Source organism: Telmatherina bonti (assembly GCF_933228915.1).
Source record: "Telmatherina bonti genome assembly, chromosome: 9".
Lineage (NCBI taxonomy): Eukaryota > Metazoa > Chordata > Actinopteri > Atheriniformes > Telmatherinidae > Telmatherina > Telmatherina bonti.
Window position 1 is genome coordinate 16,742,925 of NC_136627.1, and position 16,436 is coordinate 16,759,360.

Genomic DNA, 16,436 nt, shown 5'->3' on the forward strand with positions numbered 1-16,436 from the left:
CCAGAACTTCCTACTTTTCAATAAAATCATTCTTCTCCGTGTATGCTGTCATGCAAGTTTATGTCTTTTCCCTGCATGGTTGTCAGTGAGGGTGACCTTCGATATGTTTCTCCACAGATTAATGTTTTCTGGACAAAAAGCTTCCCACAAATAAAGGGATCAAACCAGTCAATATCATGCTGTGGTTTCGTCATGAAAGCCCCGTTAACTGGCTTAGGTTTAACTTTTGATTTTGGTTTGTTTTGGTTTGAAATGCTGTTGCTGTCATGTGACCTGCTGTTTCCTAGAAATTACATAAACCATTAGAGATGCTTTATATGACATTGAACCACTAACAGTTGGAAATTATAGCGCAAATCCAGCTTTAACATTATTTCTGCTCCACCCAGTCTCATAGTTTGGACTAAAGATCTTAACATCAACCTTTTAAAAAAATCCTGTTTTAAAATATGTGTCTACCATCAGCTTCTTGCTGTCCAAACAAAGCCAGTCCATTGTCCTACATGAATATGACCAAACTGGCAAAGTCTCAAAATCCACAGAGAAACAATTCGTTGATCTGTGTTTTCTCTTTGTGTGGATTTTCTTGGAAGTGAGTGGTTCATTCTCCAATATTAAGCAACAGTTGACAAGATACTAGTAAAACATGGAGTGAATTGCAGCAGATGTTTCTCCTGTAGGAAAGCCATCTGCCACTTTTCCTTTGGGAAAGCCAAAATAGTACACAACAGGATTGCAAAAGAAGAGAAATTTTAGCACTGTATTTCTTCAGTGCCTAGCTTCAAGTCACTTCTGTACAAGAACATAACAGGAAGTAGGTTAGCTTAGTGACGGGAAACGCAATATTCGATAGAACACATTATACAGGTTTAATCAGACATTCTAGATAAAATATGTGTATCCATTTTTCAAATATAAAACATAACGAATGTAAAGAAAGAGTTTAACAACTTCAGGAAATGCCCTAAATGCGCCATGCTAGCTAGCAAGCTAACTGGCCTTTTATTGTAGCGTCATATTTAACAAAGGGTAATTTTTAAGGCGGTGTAAACCTTGTTAATTTGTGGCAAAAATGTGTGTTAGGGTTTGTTTTAAAATGCAGAAGTCTTGCCTTACATTATGTTGTCTTTCCCTTACATTCACACACACACACACACACACACACACACACACACACACACACACACACACACACACACACACACACACACTTCCAGTGATTTCCTTCTCATCAGCAGTCAATTTGGCTCCTGGTTTAAAGAACTTTATAATATTATTGCCATAACTGTGAGGAAGGTCTGCAATTTTTATGTGCATTGCTACACGCAACTCAAAGAAAAAGACAAAAAACTTTGTCATCATCATCATATCATACAATTCTAAAATCTCAAGTCTTCGCTGCTGGTTTTGTTTAATTCCAGATGAGGAATTATCAGAGTTCTGTAGTCCCTCTACAAGACAAACACTTTTGTTCTGTATGTTTATGTTTTGGTCCGCAGAAGCAGATGCATCACATTTCAGCAGGTCATGACGTGTAACAGTAGATGCTTGATGTATTTTATTGCTGGTTTTGAGTATTCATTCTAAACAAAAAAAAACAACAAAAAAAACCAAATACTGCATAATAAGTCTTATTGACGATACCTCATCATCATCAACACCACGGAAGATGATTAACGACAGATTACAGACACAAAGCTACAGTGTTGGTGGCGTGTGTGTGGCAGTGTTTCTGGCATACAGTAGGAAACATTTGCATTCATGTTGTAATCCGTTGGTGCCGGTAAGTTTCATAAGTATGTGGTTGCCTCTCTGTTCTCCCTCTCTCTGGCCTGAGCCACAGCCACATTGATGCACTGCAACCATTCTTCAGCATGTTTCTCATCCTGAGCTTTCAGCACGTACGTCTTGCTGTCTGTGAATATCTCAAAGGCCCGTGGCAGACCCCTATCCCTGCGCTTCTTGGCCACCACCTATAAAGGAGAAGAAGGATGAAGAAGGCAAAGACATTTGTTTCCCGCAGGAATTTGCTGCTCTTTAAATTTGTCATTTAGCTTCATTTAAACTCTTTTTTTAGACTTTCATCATATTTAATTATGTGATCTGCTATCTTAAATAATTACTGAGTTAAAACCTTGTTACAGGAAGGGTAAAAGCCCCAGCTGTAGGCCAAGCCGTTATGTAACTATGTAAAAGCTTACAATTAGTGGCAAAGGCTGAAAGTTTTCAGCAAACACATGTGATAAAAGGGTTGTGAAAGACGATGACAGTCACCTTGACACTCTGCACCTTGCTCAGCTCAATAGGGATGTCGTCCAGCTCATCTTTCTGTGGTAGAGACAGACAAACCGTAAACTCAGATAAGTACATAAAAAACATCTACCTCTTCATGGGCTGAGCTTATGAATGATCTGTGACTTTTTGTTGCCTCTCTAGGATGCAAACTCTAAATTGCAGAAGCACAATACTGTTTCCAAGCATTGTTTCAAGTAAATTCCACCTCAGAATAAACTATTGACAGCATGAACAAGTACAATTTGTTGTCCTGTCACTTCCCCTGGGCAGAAAATTACATTCCCTCTATCTTAACCAGCGTGATTGTGAATATGTGTGTTTTTGGAAGTGTGTGGTTGTGCAGATGTTTGTGCTTTGTGGCACAGAAGTGTCTTTCTGCCAGATAAATAGTTATGTGGTTAAAACCACAAAACCAGAGCAAGCTGCAAGGTCCATGGCAAACATCCACATCCTTCCTGTGGCATGTGTGTGTCTTTGTGTTTAAAAAGGATTCACTGGTGAAGACTTGAATGCAATTTTACCTCCCGGTCAGCTCAGCTGCAAGTCTGTTCCATACTAGGGACACATTGTGAAATAAATACATTTGAAATATTATTGCATGTTGCATGAAAGAAGCATGAAGTTTCTGAAGATGATAAAACATTTCTAGTTTTGCAAATACAGTTCTGATTTATTGTTTTACTCATTCAGTTGTATTCACACAGTTGTTTCAGTACAAGGTCTAAAGCTGAAAAGTCGTATAAGATTATGGATTTAGATGTTTTTGAAAGAGAAAAACGATCAGTTATTTATCTTATGTATGTGTGTGTGTGTTGTTTTTGTGTCTCTAATGCATTTCTATACAGGTTGCCTAAGGCATTAGTCTATAAGATATCAAAGGGTAGTCAACATCATGCTTCTAAGGACAAGTAAAGGCAAATGAACATATTAGCAAGCATTGTATACATTAAATGATTAGTGTTTTATACTTATACTTAAAAATGAGCATCTACTGCAAACTCAGATTAGAAGTCATTTAGGTCAAAGATATGAAAACAGTTGCTTGGATGACCTGAAATCGTCATGTTGCAAATCTGATGGATTTCAACATGTTTAAACTCTGCTTAACATAAAAAAAAAAAATCACTTTTGCAGGAGACAATCACTCAAGAAGACAGCAACAGGTAACCTTTCTGATCAGTCTAATTTGTGCAGTTTAACTTTGTGCCTGTGTGTGGGGGAACAGAAAGACCTCATATTTCTAATCATGTTCCCATTATCTTTCTTTTCTCTGAACACAAAGACTTGGCAAACTGGAGTCCAGGCCTGTCTGTAATTTAGCACCAGTCCATGTCTGGTCCTAATTAAAGAGAAAATGGAATATTCAGACAATAGTTTATGTTCTCCAACGCAATGAAAAATCAATGTTCTTATTTTGCATTGAAAAGATGTTGAACAGATGTCTATTAAACACTCATTTGTCCTGAGTAAAATGAGTGAGTCAGCTGACTTTCAGTCTGAACCTTGTCATTGACTCAGACACTGTGTTTGTAAGTAATCTGCAAACTGTTGCCTGCCTGGCCAATCACAAACTGCTGAATCAGCTGGTCTCATCATACAGTACATGGTGTTTCAATGTCCCTTTGCTAAATGAGTTTGCCGACTGACACTCATTAACATTACCATGTATCTGTGCCATAAAAGTGTTTTTAATATTACTTGAAATGGGTATTTAGGTAATTAAATACTAAATAAATAACCACTCCATTCCAGCAGTCTGCAGTGGTGAAGTTAAAACTTGTCCAGTTTTTGAGCTCTTATGTCTGAATACAACATTACAATAACTTTGCTGTCAATCACAAAGCGAAAAGTAGGAGTTCTGCTGTGTACATGCAAACGTAGTGAATCCACTATTGTTTCAACTTGTGGATTTCAGACTCAGGTGGCACCAAAGTGGCAGAGTTAAGTTTTCTGGAGCTTTTATGAATGGTCGCTTCAGGAACCTAACTAAAATGCTCTCAGCACCAAAAGGTAATTTTTTTTTCTTATATGCTCACTTTGAAAAATCAATTGCATTTCGAAGATATGTTCTAAAACTTGTCTTCGCATATCTGAGAAAATCCTAGCTGTTTGAGGAAAAAAAAGCAGGTACAGATATAAAAAAACAGGATCTTTGTGCCTCTACAGCTCTGTGGGAACGCAAGAGCAACACAGTAAGAGAGAAGTCCTATCTATATGGGGACTTTTGACTGTCTCATAACCTCCCAAATTGTTAAAGTTGCTTACGCATTCATCACGGAGGAAGCAAATCTTTGGTCGTTAATCTTACTTTCCAGTTGGGTAAAAGTTATTTCACAACATACCAACCATCTCCAGAATATTCTGGCAAAGGCACACTGCGCTCACAGAATGAAGGCAAAAAAAAAATCTTCCAAATTGTGCCTCCTGCACAGATCCATCACCATCTGGATAGCAGCACAAGGACTATTGATACAAGTTAAAAAAAAAAAAAAAGAACACAAAGAGCCACTGGATGCCCCCACGCTTCCAGACATCACTCTGTGTTGGACATAACTCTAGCATACGAGGAGACTTATACTGTATGCAACACTCTTGCTGAGTCAAATAATATTGTTTTAGCAACATATAACCTACTTTATAAAAACTTTTTAAACCTCACACCTCATATTTTCCAACACGCTGTTTTTGCAGTGATTCTGATTAAGCAACATTTTCCTTAGTGCAGTAATTCTCTCTGAAGTGTCCTCCTCCTCGGATAAAGCTTACACTGAGTCACCAGGAGGTATAGCAGTGTTAGGGAAAAACATGTTGCTTTCCACCCTGGTATTTTTGGCCGGGTTTTCTTCTGGAATCAAGTCGTAGTTGTCTTTTAGCGCTTCAGTCAGGACTTGGGAGGTGGAGAGTCATTTACATGGCTAAATGAGAGAGGGGGAGAAGTTGGCCCTCCTCTTTTTGCAACTTGTGTACGTGCTTTCCGTTATAGAGAGTGACTCAAGCTGTTGCAGCGTCAAAGTTTGCTGCAGCTGGATTCACTGCAAACTCAGAGAGAGAGTTGAGCTATTCTAGAAATTCCACAGTGTTTCATCACGATTCAAATGGCACAGAGCTGGGAAGCATCAATGAAAATGTTCATAGTGAGAGACAGTAAATGTCTATCTGTAGCCACAAGTGTGTGTGGGAAGCTTCAGTTTTGTTGCTTACGTACTGATTTGCCTCGACGGAAGAGGAGCTGATTTCCTGCTAAGGTGAAGTAGCGGGTTTTCCAGCGTTTAATGAACTTCCAGCGGACCTGCTTCTCTTTCAGCTTGCCTTCAATCAGCGGCTGTCCCTCCTGGTTCACAACTGCATGACAAACAAACACAGAACGGTTGTGAAATAAGGGAAAAACAAACAAAAAAGTTTTTTTTTTTTTTTTTCTTCTTCAACCACTCACTGATTTTACATTATTACTAAAGGTCGTGTTTCCGAAAGTGACAAAACTGTTGGCACCGTAACACTATCTGTAACTTTTCAGAGCATGACACAATACAGTCACTAATGATTGGCTAATCAGCCAATCACATGACAGCAATTCAACACATTTAGACATGTAGAGAGATGACATGTTGAAGTTGAAACTGAACATCGGATTGAGGGAAAAAGGGGGATCTAGATGACATTGAACACAAATGTTTGTTGGTGCTAGATGGGCTGATCGGATCTGCTGGGATTTGAACACACAACCATCTGTAGGATTTACAAAGAATGGTCCGAATAAGAAAAAATACCCAATGAGAAATAGTTGTCAGAGTTCAGAGGAGACTGAGCAGAATGGTTGAAGATGATAAAAAGGTAAGAAGAACTGGAATAACTCCTAGTTAAAATCAAGGTATGCAGAGTACCATCTCTGAACACACAATATGTCCAAGTTCGAAACACATGGGTCACGTCAGTTAATGCTCCCATCAGTTGTCATCACTCAAACTTCAGACATGTCAGGCAAGAACAGAAAAATGAGGCTACAATAGAAGGTTTGTAAAACATTGTCTGGTCTGCTGGGTCTCGATTTCAGCTCTGACTTTCAGCAGCTTGTTGTCAAGTACAACACAAGCTCTTAATAATCTTGTAGCTCTGAAGAGAACAAACTCTTAATGATTTCAGACAGGTCAATTGCAGCTAGGAAACATCTAAAACCTACAGGACAAAGGCCCAAAAGATCTGAAGTTGGTGATCCTTGGTGTGGAGGATATTTTTAGGGACACTTTGGGTCATAAAGATTACCCAACGTATGCCAGTGGAACCAGTGCTATCAATGGAGCACGCTTTAGACACCACAGCCGACCCGAGTATTGTTGCTGATCATGTCCATGCCTTTATAAATGGCTAAATCCAGCAGGATAATGTGCCATGTCATAAAGTAAAACAGCATTTTTTTTTTTAACACTTCCAGAAAAACTCCCAGAGTTAAAGCTAAATGCAACTTTAGGGTGGTTTTCTGTCACAAGATCTTTCTACACTCATCTCACTATAGTTCAGTGCAGAACAGGAAGACTTCAATAAAGAAAAAAAGCAAGACAGAGAGGAGACACACTGTTGGATAGCACACAACACCCAGGGAGGCTTGCTTTGCAACATAAATAACATTGTTTTATTTAGATTATCACCAATAGACACCATATTATTGTGCATGTTCACATAGACAGTGAAGAAAATTCCAGCTACCTTTTGTGGCCAATGAAGACATGTTGATTTGTTTTCCTTTTTCTTTAAAATGAATTTATTTTGTGCTCTATGTTAGCAGAACTCTGACAATAGCTCCTCTGTGCTTCCTCACTCTGCCACCATGACCAAACCCGGGTGCAACAGGGTTGCTGGTTAAAAACATTTCTGTTCACATTAAAGTGTCTACATAGGCATACACACACACACACACACACACTTACATGTACACTGTACTGGTCACTAACACACACACTTCAAAGACATTCCAGCTGTGAAAGTCAGCAATATATCATAAAATATGGTGGAGCTGCAGCAGCAACTGGCTCCACTTTGACGTTCATGCTGAAAAACACTTAGCCCTCCTGTTTTCCCCTTCTGTTTTTCCCTCAGCATATAACACGAGTTTAAGACTCCTGACGTGTGTCTCACGTCTGAGTCAATCAGGCCAAGTCAGCAATTCTTTTTTTTTTATTTATTCCCTAATAGTACAGCATTATAAAGAATGATAAAATAACAAGTTGGCAGCAGCAACTTATACTTATAACACATAACAATGTGCTTGCACTGTACTGGTATGATTTAGCACACTAAATCTGACTCCAGGTTATTAGATTTGTCTGAGTGAGACGAGATGCGTCACCACTGCCATTTACTGTAACTTCATCTGATGTACTGGATGTGAGCATATAAGCTTCCAATTTAGGGATTTGGGAATTTTTTCCTGGCTCTGATCTTGAATTTGTGAAAAGTTTTAATGTAAGTTAAATGTATTAATGTAAACCTTTTCCCAAAGTGCATCACAATGTGGTATGGAAACACCACCTAACACGGCTTAAGGACAATTAAAATGGAGTGCTGTGCAATAAATTGGTAAAAGTGTAATATAGGATAAGAGTTTTTTTTTTTTAATGTATATCTTTTAAGTATTCCTAACAGTTCCCTTAACTGCTTATTGTCTGTTTTTCTTCTGCACTTGTTTTAATGTATCTCTTTTTACCGTCAAGTCTGAATTTTGAGTATGTATTTACACAAAAAATTCCTTTGTACAAACCAATACAAATGGCAAACAAACTATAAACTAACTACACTAAATGAATCACGGTCTTGTTTCTAATAGCATGGATTTCAGCAGCATCTCATCATCATGTTTCTATAGATGAACAACCAGTTAGACAGTACTTTTTCTCAACTGAAACAACATTTCTATTAAACTCCTCCTTCTTGGAAAAAAGCTGAAATCTGCAGAAGACAGCAAGTTTCCACAAATGGAATGGTCACTGGTTCAATCCCCAGCTTTCCCAGCACACATGCTGCTGTGTGTTTGGGTCTTGATGATAAACCCTGGATGCATGCCACATGGTAAAATATCTCCTAAATAAATAAAATACTAAACAGAGAACAGATGTCAATAAATGTGTTTATGTTTTGGAATAAAGTAAAACCATTTTTCTTGACAGTTATGCAACTGACTGGAAGTGGCCGTTACTACACACAACTCATTTCAGCAGTTTGACGCGTGACTGACACAAAAATGTCAGGGATCAGGTGGAAAATGTCAGGAAGGGGTCGCTTATGTAAGACAGAAGGCTGTCTGAATATAAGGAATGATAAAATATACAGTCCTGCAGAGAAGATGTGTTGTAGCAGGTAGACAGAGGATCACATAACACACATCATTAAAGAAGAAGTAGCAGCTCGTTTAACTTGAACATGAAGAACATGTTTGCTCAGTTAATTCATAATGTTTCATGCTTCAGTTGTAGCGAAAGGTTTAGCTATCTGTGTGTGTGTATGTTTGGTAGCTGGAATCTAAACATCGAACTTGCAGGAGAAAATCGGTGACTAAATCCTGTGTGTTCAGCTTGGTGGGTTTATATAACTTACATAGTTACTTAGACAGCTCACAGTTGATTATTATTTCATCTGAAATATTATTTTTCATAGAGATTATTTTGAGTGAATGCAAAGTATAGTCGTGTTTTTAACATATCCCTCATTAATCCAGTTTTATCAACATGCAGATGGATTTTTATTTCTGAATAAATGCAAGTGTGAATGGAAATTATACTATTATTCCTTTTTAAAGCCTCCTGTCATGACAAGTGACTGGGAGGACTCCATCATCATCCGTTCCTCTCAGTGCTTTAAACGTTAAACTCTGCTGCTCTGAGCAACAGAACTGGACAGATGGTGATCACTTCGATATGTAATGTTTGATTGTGCCAGAATGATGTGTGTGTTTTTTCTCCTGTGCATGTGTGTTAGTGGAGGATTCAGTCGAATGGGTGAAGATCTGTTATTCAAACTGAATGATCTTGTCTGTAGAAGACTGATAGTTGTTTCGGTCATAACCATAGGTACTGTATGTATTTACAAAGAAAAAGGACAGCAACACTCATTTCTTACTTGTTTTTTCTTTCTTACTTGTTTTGCTTCATGTTTCAAAGCATGCAAATCCAGTTAAACAAGCATATCCTAACTGTAATATAAGGAAATTGTTACTTTCTGCAAATCAATTATTGTTTTTTTCAGCAGTTTCAATAAGAATATCATCATTCCTGTTGCAGGATTTGATCAACATGGCTAAATGCAAGGGCATCACTGTATATGATTATCATTACTGTCCCTAATAGCCTTAGAGGACTGTATTGCCTTGGGCAGAAAAAAAAAACATAAATGTAATGGACAAAACCTGGTGTTAGGATAACAAATGAAAGCAGAAAACATGGCAGCAGTTTTTAGCTGAATAAGGCCTAATCATGCTGGAAAGTCATGCTGGGAGAGTTTAGTACTGACTGAAACACAATGAAAAGCCTGAGTTTTTCTAACAAATTTCAGACGCTGGAGGCAATGTGTTAACTGCATCCTATCTGCCGTTCCTTCCAGCAAACAGCTTCCTGTTTGGTGTGACCGGAAAAAACCTGCTGGCTTCCTATTAACTGTCATCAGACACGAGAGGCTGCAAACAGGAAGGCCGCTGACGATATGGACGTTTTAAAAATACTCATTAGTGACACTCATTTCTCCTTTCCTCTCCTTGCATAACTCCTTCTCGACATCGAACACAAGCTGCATTTTTCTTTGTCCTCTTGTGTAACTTCTATCTGCTTCCACGTGGGCGACAGAGATCCTCAGATATAAAACCCAACATTTGCTCTCTTGTAGACTTTTTTTTACTCACTCACCCAAACACACTTTGTACATTATGCCTTTTTAAGTGTACAAGTATTTAGGAAAAACAGGAAACGGCGGACGAATACTTAACAAGATTTTAGCAGTCAGAACTATGAGAAAACACAATGAATCTGTAGATGAAAAATAGCAAGCTATGTAGTTGATTCATAAAATCCAGAATGTAAACTTAATACGAGTTGGTCATGTAAGCAGATAGTACATGAGTAGATGACAGAAGATGTACCGCATGTAGGGGAAGGAGTATGTGATGCTTATGCCCAGAAATATAGATTCTGTTGAAGAAGCAGAAATCATCTTCAATATTTCAGTATCATGACTGTTTTCATTGATTTGACAAGCTTGTACATATTTATTGCACACACACTGCCTAACCTAAATAAAATCACCACCTGGATTTAACAAAGCAAACAGGTTTGAGCCTCCAGGTAGATAATTACTGCACTGGTGATTATCTTTCAGCAGGCGACAAGTTATTTAACATCAGCTGATGCAGTGAGTAGCTTGTCATACACATCCTGTGGTCGTGGAAAAGATTTTACGGTAGTCGGTTTAGGAGTACAAGTCATTACCATGCATTTATCAGTGAAAAACATCTGAGGAGATTGTAGAAACTACTGGGTTTGGTTAGGAACTGTCCATCACGTTGTTAAAAATTGGAAATATAGTGGGCAATCATCATCTTCCAGGAGGAAATCTGGTCAGAAAAAAAAAAAAATCCTAAATGATGTTGATCGGTGATCACTTATATGGTGAAATCAAACTGAAGAAAAACAACAGTAGAACTCAGGATTATGTTTAATTGTGGCAGTAAGCACATTTCCATATGCATGAGGGGACTGAATAGCTGTGTGGTCATAAGAAATCCATTAATCAGTGAGGCTAACTGGAGAAAAAGGTTTTGTTTTTCATGGTAGGGAGCATAAGGATTGGACTCTGAAGCAATAGAAGAAGGTCTTGTGCTCTGATTAGTCCAGATTTATCCTGTTCCAGTGTGATGGGAGCATCTGAGTAAGAAGAGAGGCAGATAAAGAGATGCAGCCATCATGCCAGGTGTCTACTATACAAGGCCGTGGGGGTAGTGCTGTGGTCTGGAGTTGCTGCAGTTGGTCAGGTCCATGTTCAGCAACATTATGGTCCAAACAATAAGGTCAGCTGACTACCTGAACTCACTGAAGCACCAGCATCAATCGAGTTAGTCTTCCTTGATGAGATGAGTACATTCCAGGACTCATGGGGTCAAATTAAGAAAGAGTGGTTCAGGGATCATCAAAAACATTTTCACATGTAGTTTGGCTACCATAGAGTCCAGACATGACTCCCATGGAGCATCCTGGGGGTGTCTAACTTTTAGTCTAATTTCCATGAGGATGATTCACAGATTTGGTACTTTAGTTCTTATTTGCAATTTTCTAGAAGACTTCTTGCAGCACTGCATTTATCACTGTACTGATGTACTGCCACCTACCTAAATCATACATTACATCTTAAAACTATGTCCAAAATGCTTCAGAAGCCGAGAGCACATAGTCATTACTTTACAGTGAGTTTCCTTCTTGCGATGATCAGCTAGGCCTTAACGGGACCTGTTTCTGGACCTTCACTGACTTTAATTTTGTCTTTAGCACATAAAATACATTTGATCAGGTTCAGAAATGGACTTTGGCCTTTGTAGATTATTACACTTATTTCATTTGCACAATCTCTCACTGTCAAACTGTAGAGAAACCTCCAATCAGCTTTCCTTAACTTAGCTGACTCTGAACAGATGCTACACATCTAAACATTTCAGAATTAATGTGGCTGCTTCTGTCTTGTCACATCATCAATAAACACTAGTGACCCGGTGACATGGGAGGTCATGCATGCACATGCCATCAAACCATACCCATGTGTTTTACAGATGATATGGTATGTTACAGTTTTTTTTAGTGGTTTTGCAGAAATTCTTTGACTTTTTAAGTTGTGTTTGGTAAAGTTTAATCAGGCTTGTTGTGGAAGCTTATTAATGTTTTGCCAGATGTGGTGAACTCTGTATCTGGTCTCATTTGTGAGATGTTGTGAAGAGGTTTTTCTCTTTAATAGTGAAAGAACTTGATATTTATAACTGTAACCTGAATTATAACTGTATACAAAGGATGATATGTGTTATATGAAGTCATACAATCACCTGTAAGCTAAAAAGAGAGCTCTACATACACAGTCATAGTAATTCCCTAAACCTTTCTCCAGTTTGGATGTAAATAAGTCTCATGCCCAAAACTGTCACTTTTCAGGAAATCAGAAATGAAGCTGGAAATCTGCACATGATGTATATATTCATGATTTAACTCCGGTGGATTCAGTGTGATTAAAATATGATAAATATCGGAAATCTGACTTCATCAGCACAAAGTGCTCATTGAGTGGAATCGCTGGGCTACAGTAATCACGACTGAGTAATGATGGCAGAAACTGCTTTCAGTGACCCTTCACAACACTAAAATCAGGCTGGCAGCTGCTCTTTGCTCAGGTTTCCATAACTGTTCTGGGAAAAGATTATTATCCTCGCAGGGACTTGAGTGAAAACATCTCACAAAGCTCTCCAGAGAAACACACACTATCACCAAGAGAGCTGCTGAGATAACAAGAAATGAGAAAGCAGTCTTCCAGAATTCATCTTTACTTCTTCACTGCTCCATTTAGGGAACACAGCATGCAAGGAAATACTCTGTAATTTGATGACCGCTAACACATACACGGCAAAGAATAATAAGTTGTTTTAAAGGTACATCGATTTTGCTTTTAGATAATAACTACTGATTTGCTGATTACATCCTTCCTGCCTTTCTGTGTTCACCTGTGGCCTTCTCAGGGTTGTTGCACATGAAGCAGAGCCAACTTCCCTCCTCCTCGCTGTACCCGAACAGGTCAAAGAAACGCACCTCCTCCAGCTGGATCTGAAGGTTGTCCAGGTCCTAAAGACAAGGGGGAAAGAGAGCAGAGAGACAGATGAAATCCCTCTGCAGCACAAGTATCACACCGCTCTGCACAGACTAAAACCTCCTCAGAAGAATATGTGTTCTGGGCGACGCTAAGAGGAAACAGTCAATGTAATGGAGGGTTTTTGATGGGTGGGATACCCAAATAAAACATCACGTTTGATATTTGGTTTCATTCACAATACTGATTCATTAGCAACTCCCAATCTTTGAAATCAGGACATCCTTACAAACTTTTATAGTTAATCCTTACACAAATCATTTGGGTTGTGAAATGGGAACAGATTCACATTTGTACATATGTACAGGACAAGGGAAATAATCCAATGACTGTGATTGGACTAAATTGAAAAGAAATAATAAACTAATGAAACCTAGACTGTATAAATGAATCCTGCACATGGCGTTAGTCACTTTGGATAAACAAAAACACACAACTGATAACTTTTAAACCCTGGAGATAAGATAAATGTATTATTTTGACTACAATCATGTGAAGCAGAGAGGCAAATAGATTATTTTTCTATCAAAGGCATTAGTAATTATACTGGTTAAGCTACTAGCCTTTGATATTTGGACCCATCCTCCTTCCGTCTTTGATGGTAGATGAGGTAGGGTGTAACTGAGAAAGCTGATTTTATGTGTTTATTCCAACTTGGACCACAGAAACACACAGAGTACAGGTCATTAACATGAGCATACATCAGAGTTCGCTTTGTGTCGTTACAGCCTAAATAAGGGAAGAGAAAGGGGTTTGCCTGCGGATACAGATAAACCAGGACCATGTGTGGCTGAGGGAGAGCAGGCTGTCCTTGTGTTTACATCAACATTAATATTCTCATATGGTGCAGCAGACCCAGCGATTTTCTATAAACATGCCGCAAAACAGAAATCTTGATCATGATAACTAAAAGGAGCATACAGGGAATGCGAGGAAAGCTGAAGGGGAAATGAAGTGATGAAAGAAGGCAGGCTGAGGAGAGATTGGGGGGGGGGGGGGATATTTACCAATTAAAGGATAAAACTAAAACACGAACAGATGTTTGTTTCTGTCAAGACCTTTTCTAGCACTAACATGCTACAGGGAGGACAAGTGCTGGGAAAATACTAATTTAAAAAAAAAAAAAAAAAGAGAAGAGAATTTACCAAATTTCATAAAAATGCACAGAGAACATGATCACTATAGATGTGTCTCATTAGTTAAAAATGATACAGACTTGTGGGATATGTAAGCTAACAAGATTTCTGCATTTTCTCACCCAGTTCCTCCAACTTTGCTACAGTTTCTGCTCTCCTGACTAGATAACATCAGTAGTATGGTGATACAGTTAGTTTTACTGTGCTCAACATGTCATATTGTTCATGTCAAGCTGCTATATTGAAGAGAAACAACAACAACGGCACAAAACACTTAAAAACAATTTGGTATCAGAAAGAGTGTTGGGATCTCACATGACTCAAAATGTGTTTTTTTTTATAACTCTACATAGTGATGTTTTCTCTTTAATCTGAAGGATTTTTTTTTTTTTTTTTTTTAAAGCTGGGATCCCCTTATTAATTATAAAACATTTCCATTTATTTTTTAGATGATTGGTAAAGCTAATTGCATTGTCTTCCCTGTTTTGGAGCTTATTTCTGCCAAACAAACAGGGTTGAGCCCAATTTTCAGCCTCCAAGCTGCACCTGAAACATGTAATGACATAAAGAGCTGGAATAAACACATCACAAATTTAACTCTTTAAGACTAGAAAAGGTGGAATCAACGAAGACACGAGAAAAGAAATGCTGGAATATGCAAGTCTGAATATGACCGATCTGTTTCTCCTACCATCTTTTTGTTATCAATGCCTTTGGAGTCTAATCAGATAATAATGCCAAAACTAACTGTATATGGCTGATTACTACATCAGGAAGGAAGCAACAATAATCTGAATAATTAATTCTCTAAAATTTGTATTTTTATTTTCATTTCTTTTTCAAATTTCATTCAATCATGTTTTTTTCTTTTTTCTTTTTTTACAGCCTACTTTTTGTGGATAAGAAACTTTAAAACAAATTTAAATAGTTAAAACATATAAATTCTAATTGATGGGATTTTATAAACAGATTTTAAATAGTGAAGAAGAGAGGAATGAAAAGGAGAGGAAGGAAGAGAAGGAGGGAGGGAGAGGGAGTGGGGAGAATGGTGAGTGGATGAGGAGAGGGTGTGGAGCCAAGATGGATTACAGCAATAAACAAAAAACAGGCTTTATTTCTGTCTACATGCACATTTATCTTTAGGCCTGTCTGGGCCTGACTATATGAGCCAGGCAGGGATCCTGACATTTAAAGTTTATTAAATGGGCAAAAGCAGGGATAACAATTGCCCCTTTCTCTCTTTTCATCCCAAAACATCTTTATCTAATCAACCTGAGCTCTGTCTTTATCTCTTTGTAACCCACTTTCCTCCCATTCCTCCCACCCACCAGTTGTATCAACAAACACACTCACACACCAGCCAAGCAAAAGAGGTAAAACAAGATGTTTAAAGTATCTCTCTTTGCAGTCTCTCAGCTATTTCTTTCCTCATTTCTTCTTTTGCTTATGTAGAAACCTTTTTTGTACAAAAATCCTCATAGCGATTGGCTGATTGACGTCTTTTCTTATGTAAATTTTCTCAAACTTATTTGAGAAACTTATTTATGTGTTGTTCCCTATTTTCTTGTCCATGACAAACTTTCTCTCTTGTTGTCCTTACCTCCCTCCATCGCGCTCATTTTCTCTTGCACCGGCTTTCTATTTTCTCTGTCATAAAACCACTAAAATGGGTTGTCAGAAGCCAAACACAAGTCCCCCTTAAATCACGGAAGCCTTGTAAAGCTCTATAGTCTCTCTTTAAATCTCCCTGCTGGTACAGAAGTAATTGGTAACTTTTTCTGTCTCATATATGTCAAGTACATGTGTTTCTGATTGGCTCATGGAGGCAAGAGTGAAGCCGTGGGTCTGATTGGAAAGGAAAGAAAGCAAAGAGGAAATGCAGTACATATGGATGGAAAGAAAGGTTGTGACCTTCTTCCTGCCTTTTCCTGTTAAATCTCATCTTCTTTTTACTGCTGTACTTTTTGTTGGAGCCACTTGAAAAAAAAGTCCACACTGATTTGCAAGGAAAATGCATTAAATAGGTATCATACTGTTTGCTTCTTAAATAATAAAAAAAACCTGAACTGCATACATTCCAGACAGATTAAATAAGAACGACCACTGTCTTTATTCACAACTGCGAGCAAA

At 38.2% G+C, this 16,436-nt stretch overlaps 1 protein-coding gene across 1 annotated transcript in view; it reads right to left on the reverse strand.

The window, feature by feature from the left end:
- Positions 1-1,790: 1,790 nt before the first annotated feature.
- Positions 1,791-16,436, reverse strand: part of veph1 (ventricular zone expressed PH domain-containing 1) — a gene marked incomplete at both ends in the record, with an annotated part of 60,297 nt that continues 45,651 nt past the window's right edge. Inside the window, 4 exons of the mRNA XM_079246816.1 lie at positions 1,791-1,973; positions 2,275-2,328; positions 5,501-5,637; positions 13,028-13,145. Coding sequence (XP_079102942.1) covers positions 1,791-1,973; positions 2,275-2,328; positions 5,501-5,637; positions 13,028-13,145 — 492 coding nt within the window. The remainder of the gene's footprint in view (positions 1,974-2,274; positions 2,329-5,500; positions 5,638-13,027; positions 13,146-16,436) is intronic.